Source organism: Pseudoliparis swirei, chromosome 6 (genome assembly GCF_029220125.1).
Source record: "Pseudoliparis swirei isolate HS2019 ecotype Mariana Trench chromosome 6, NWPU_hadal_v1, whole genome shotgun sequence".
NCBI classification, from domain to species: Eukaryota; Metazoa; Chordata; class Actinopteri; order Perciformes; family Liparidae; genus Pseudoliparis; species Pseudoliparis swirei.
Genome location: NC_079393.1, coordinates 28,455,716 through 28,461,557, shown reverse-complemented (window position 1 = coordinate 28,461,557; position 5,842 = coordinate 28,455,716). Strand labels below are relative to the sequence as shown.

The 5,842-nt window shown below is 52.2% G+C and overlaps 1 protein-coding gene across 3 annotated transcripts; it reads right to left on the bottom strand.

Annotated features, from left to right (window-relative positions):
* Positions 1-3,024: 3,024 nt before the first annotated feature.
* On the bottom strand, positions 3,025-5,842 carry adat1 (adenosine deaminase tRNA specific 1). Of its 3 annotated transcripts, none has more exons than XM_056415945.1 (8): positions 5,510-5,842; positions 5,145-5,213; positions 4,696-4,750; positions 4,400-4,527; positions 3,722-4,325; positions 3,510-3,655; positions 3,203-3,302; positions 3,025-3,115 (listed from the first exon to the last, which is right to left on the bottom strand). In XM_056415945.1, the coding sequence occupies exons 1-8, from the start codon at positions 5,649-5,651 to the stop codon at positions 3,025-3,027; spliced, it is 1,335 nt and encodes a 444-aa protein (XP_056271920.1). In that variant the 5' UTR covers positions 5,652-5,842. The 3 variants fall into 3 exon arrangements, with proteins under 3 accessions (XP_056271920.1, XP_056271918.1, XP_056271919.1); XM_056415943.1 differs by lacking the exon at positions 5,510-5,842 and adding an exon at positions 5,303-5,455; XM_056415944.1 differs by lacking the exon at positions 3,025-3,115 and having other exon boundaries at positions 3,190-3,378; positions 5,510-5,741.

The following is a 5,842-nucleotide window of genomic DNA, read 5'->3' as shown; positions in this document are numbered from 1 at the left end:
AGAGTCTCGTGGTGGTCTGGTTCAGAGTCTCGTGGTGGTCTGGTTCAGAGTCGCGTGGTGGTCTGGTCCAGAGTCTCGTGGTGGTCTGGTCCAGAGTCTCGTGGTGGTCTGGTCCAGAGTCTCGTAGTGGTCTGGTCCAGAGTCTCGTGGTGGTCTGGTCCAGAGTCTCGTCAGAGTCTCGTAGTGGTCTGGTCCAGAGTCTCGTGGTGGTCTGGTCCAGAGTCTCGTGGTGGTCTGGTCCAGAGTCTCGTAGTGGTCTGGTCCAGAGTCTCGTGGTGGTCTGGTCCAGAGTCTCGTGGTGGTCTGGTCCAGAGTCTCGTGGTGGTCTGGTTCAGAGTCTCGTGGTGGTCTGGTCCAGAGTCTCGTGGTGGTCTGGTCCAGAGTCTCATGGTGGTCTGGTTCAGAGTCTCGTGGTGGTCTGGTTCAGAGTCTCGTGGTGGTCTGGTTCAGAGTCTCGTGGTGGTCTGGTCCAGAGTCTCGTGGTGGTCTGGTCCAGAGTCTCATGGTGGTCTGGTCCAGAGTCTCATGATGGTCTGGTCCAGAGTCTCGTGGAACAGAATGAAGAACGTGCCGCCCTGTTGGTCTTCGGTGATGAGCTCTTTGTTGCACGGTGCTGATTTCCTCCGGTGACCTCCAGCGTTGTAGTTGACGTCGTTGCTAGCGGCGGAGCAGCAGCTAGCGGCGGAGCAGCCTTCATGGTGAGCAGGAGCTCATGGGCAGCTAGCCAGCTGTGCTGGCTGGCCCTCGCGCTAGTCTCTGTGCTTCTTGCTGCTCGTGAGATTCCACCGCTGGAAAGTCTCCCGACATAACGCAGCTTCAAGCATTTCACCGACCGTGACCAGAAACACTCGTTCTTTTCAAGCCGTTGTTGAACTTGCATCCTGCCATGTTTTCTAAACTAGCCGATGCTTCACGTTGTCGGGGATGGGACCCGAGTCTGGGGCCCTTTAAGAGAAGGGGCGTGGCCCCGGTGACACCAGAGACGCCGCAGAGCGACCGGAGCAAAATATGGACCTGGCGGAACAGATTGCCTCATATTCGCAATGACATGACACCCAAAAAATTTAAGACCAATCCAATCTGAATTTAAGACAATTTAAGACTTTTTAAGGCCTTATTTTTAGGAAACGCAATTTAAGACTTTTTAAGTCTTTTTAATGCCCCGCGGACACCCTGGCAAAGACACCAGAACGACTACAAAGAGACTCAAAATGACTATAAAAAGACTCAAACAACTACAAAGAGACACAGCACGACTACAAGAGACACAGCACGACTGGAAGAGACACAACACGACTAGAAGAGACACAACGACTACCACGACAAAGAGAGACACAACACAACTACAAGAGACACAACACGACTACAAGAGACACAACACGACTACAAAGAGACACAAAGCGACTACAAAGAGACACAACAACTACAAGAGACACAAACAACTACAAAGAGACACAGAGACACAACACAACTACAAACTACAAAGAGACACAAACAACTACAAAGAGACACAGCACGACTACAAAGAGACACAACACAACTACAAAGAGACACAGCACGACTACAAGAGACACAGCACGACTGGAAGAGACACAACACGACTAGAAGAGACACAACACAACTACAAAGAGACACAGCACGACAAGAGACACAACACGACTACAAGAGACACAGCACGACTACAAAGAGACACAACACGACTACAAGAGACACAACACGACTACAAGAGACACAGCACGACTACAAGAGACACAACACGACTACAAGAGACACAACACGACTACAAAGAGACACAACACAACTACAAGAGACACAACACGACTACAAGAGACACAAACAACTACAAAGAGACACAACACGACTACAAAGAGACACAGCACGACTACAAAGAGACACAACACAACTACAAGAGACACAACACGACTACAAGAGACACAACACGACTACAAGAGACACAACACGACTACAAAGAGACACAAACAACTACAAGAGACACAACACGACTACTAAGAGACACAACACGACTACAAGAGACACAACACGACTACAAAGAGACACAACACAACTACAAGAGACACAAACAACTACAAAGAGACACAACACGACTACAAGAGACACAAACAACTACAAAGAGACACAACACGACTACAAAGAGACACAACACGACTACTAAGAGACACAAACAACTACAAAGAGACACAACACGACTACAAAGAGACACAACACGACTACTAAGAGACACAACACGACTACAAAGAGACACAAACAACTACAAAGAGACACAACACGACTACAAAGAGACACAACACGACTACTAAGAGACACAAACAACTACAAGAGACACAACACGACTACAAGAGACACAAACAACTACAAAGAGACACAACACGACTACAAAGAGACACAACACAACTACAAAGAGACACAACACGACTACAAAGAGACACAACACGACTACAAAGAGACACAACACGACTACAAAGAGACGTGTTGTGAACACAAAGTGGCTCCACCACACGCGGTGTGTGTTGCTGTGAGGTGTGAGTCCACCAGAGCTGAACACACACATTATGGGGCCACATATCAAATGGCTCTCGGAGGACAATCACACAACAGGCCAGTTTAAAGTGCTAGTGGTGATCTATTGTCTGTATTTAATAAAACACGTCAAACAGAAACATTCACACGACCAGACTGCAGCTGGTTGTTTGGGCCCCGTCACCTGGACACATTATGGGATGGAGCCTCCTCCAGACCCCGGTCACGTGATGACCAAAGGTCTGCGGTGGAACGAGGATAAACTGTTGCCGTGCCAACCCACGATCGGGTTCCTGCCCGGCATCAGATAAAGTGTTGCAATGATTCACGTGTCCGTCAGACGGAGGGACGGCCTGTCCTCAGAGGACAGCTGCTCTGGGATCAGTTCTCTGCTCCAATGCTGATGAACAGAGAGACCACTGTGCTCTCTCTCACACACACACACACACACACACACACACACACACACTCTCAAAGAGACGATTGTTACCTCAGGGAGTCGGGAAGCGCTCCAGGATCCGTGGCCGCCACCAGAGACAGGAAGGAGTGGAACAGCTCCAGTTTACACAGGAGAGACCTGAGAACACACACACACACAAAACACACACACACGGTTGTGAATGGCGCGCCTGTGTCGGGTCATACTCATGTAGTCGAGGTCTACCTGGCTGCAGCGGTGCCCAGGGTCTTCTTGGTGGCTCCGTGCTTGTGGCCGTTGGCGGTGACATCTAGTGGCCGCTCGGCCACATTACACCAGCTGATGGCTGGAACACAGGCGGCTTAGCGTCCTGCAGCTCAGGCCCACGGACCTGACGACGGTCCATCGCCTCCAACACTCGACTTCACACAATATTAACCACGAATGCAAAGCATCCACGACTTTTATGATCATATTTACGACCGGAGAGGAACCTGGGAGTTCTGGGTATTCCCAGGTTCCTCTCCGGTCCCTCAGACCCAAAGGCTCCTACCTGCTCCACAGGGCGAGATGCGTCCCCGCCCCCCCTGGTGCTGGAGCTCGGTCTGGACCTGGCTGAAGGGGAACTCCAGGCTGGACCGGAGCAGCTCGGGGGGGCGCACGGAGAAACCCGGCGGGAGGTCGGCCACGCGGGAGCATCTGGAGAGGACACGGGGTCTGAGTCCCGGAGCCAGCGCCAGAAATAATGTGAGGGGCGCGGATCACCTTGAGACCAGAGCTCTCTGCATGGCCTCCTGGCTGGAGGCACAGCGCCCCACCACCACGCTGCTGAAGTAGAGCGCCCCCTGCAGGTAGTGGGACAGCAGCGCGCCCTGGAAGCCCAGCACCCCCCAGCGGGCCAGCTTGTCGCTGCAGGAGAGGGACCGGGTCGGCTCCCCTCGGCCGGGCTTCAGCCGGAGCGCCCCGGTGCTGTGGTACCCCGCCCCGGGGCGCCGGGCGTCGGCCGGCCCCCCCGGGACGCACTTGGCCCCCGTCCTGTGGACGTCGGGGCCCGGTGGCGAGGGATCGTCACTCTTCAGGGAATCTGACAGGAGAGACTGTTCTACGTCTCCTCCGGCCTCCACTTCCTGGTCCTCCACTTCCTGGTCCTCCACATCCTGGTCCTCCACATCCTGGTCCTCCACTTCCTGGTCCTTCACTTCCTGCTCCTCCAGACGGGGCCGCTTGCTGTGGTTCCCTCCACCTGGCTCCTCTGCTCCCCTCTTCCGGTCTCCTCTTCCCTCCGTTCCTCCGTGGCTCTTCACAGGTGTGCGAGGGGGGCGGGGCTTAGACCGGCTGTCACTCATGGGGATGATGGCGGCGTCACCGCCTGGTCAAACACAAGAACCTGGTCAAATACTTCACGCGCTACTTCTCAGAGGTCAGAGGTCAGACGTGACTCACAGGGAGTGTGACTGGTGAAGAAGAGGAAGGACACGCCGGGACGAAGGCTCCACTTCCTCTGACCTGCAGGACAAAACACAGAGCTGTGTCCACCAATCACGGCCCGGTGCAGCTCCTGGGTCAGGTACCTACACACACACACACACACACGCATATACACACACACACACACACACACACACACACCAGCATGTAACGCCAGAGCCAACACAACATAAAGGTAAACATGGGAATACACACAATGGGAATACACACAATGGGAACACACACAATGAACACACACAATGAACACACACCTGAGGCAGCCCCTCCTCGCGATGACCTCTGCGTGGCTGTCGTTCAGAACGCCCCCTACAGGCCAGAGACACAATAACAACCACACAGCAACAACACAACTACAAAGACACAAAGAGGCTCCAGGTGACCAGAACAACCACAAGATGCTAAATAACTTCAGAGACACGAATTAATTAAACTCTAAACCACCACAAAGAGTCTGAGAGTTGTTCAGGGACCACACAATGTGTCTAAGGAATATATATGCTTATGGTTTTCACATATTACAAAATATAAATGTACAATTTCTATGGCGGTTTAAACCAGTTCCTCAGGTTGAGCTGCACAAGAGACACAACTCCTTCTGGTTGGCCTGCAGCATACAACAGACGTGTGTATGTGTGTGTGTGTGTGTGTGTGTGTGTGTGTGTGTGTGTGTGTGTGTGTGCGTGTGTGCTGTCATCAACACCTGTGGGACTCATCGCTGTCTGTCCAATGCATTTGGTTCCAGTCCCCAGGGACACGACCTGCTTCTCCACTGTGAAAGAAAAACACATTTAGCCTTCACACGTCATTAATTTATTTATATATATATTTAAAAATATATAAATATATATATATATTTACAGAACGCGGAGGGGTCACGTGGTCCTTCAGGGACATTTACTGAGTTCTGCTCATTGGCACCAGTTCGAAGTCCCATAAATAAAATAATAAATAATACATAAATAATAATAATTCTTATAATAATAATAATAATAATAAATGAAGCGACAGAGTTGTATGAGATATGGTGGACGAAAATTAATTCAATAAAAAAATAAAACATGAGACCTGAGTCCGAGGGCGCGCGCCGGGTGAGCTGCACTACGGCGGCCAGCAGGGTCCACTCTCTGCCCGGCTCGGGCTTCCCTCTGCGGGGCAGCTGGCGGAAACGCTCGTAGCACAACTTGGCGATTTCATCCGCGTGCACCATGTTCGACCGGACGGGCGCGTGCACGTGCGTTAAATGTTCGACCGGACGGGCGCGTGCACGTGCGTGAAATGTTCGACCGGACGGGCGCGTGCACGTGCGTGAAATGTTCGACCGGACGGGCGCGTGTACGTGCGTTACAAAATAAACGTCGCCGCTATTTTCAAAGAGCCGCGGCGCCGCGGTAGTGACAC

Excerpts from the sequence above, each read along its gene's own strand:
- adat1 (XM_056415945.1), bottom strand. The coding sequence starts at position 5,651 with ATGGTGCACGCGGATGAAATCGCCAAGTTGTGCTACGAGCGTTTCCGC. Across the intron at positions 4,528-4,695 it reads GCGAGGAGGGGCTGCCTCAG|GTACCTGACCCAGGAGCTGC; the intron begins GTGTGTGTTCAT and ends GTGTGTGTGTAG. Across the intron at positions 3,303-3,509 it reads CATCTCGCCCTGTGGAGCAG|CCATCAGCTGGTGTAATGTG; the intron begins GTAGGAGCCTTT and ends CCTGTGTTCCAG.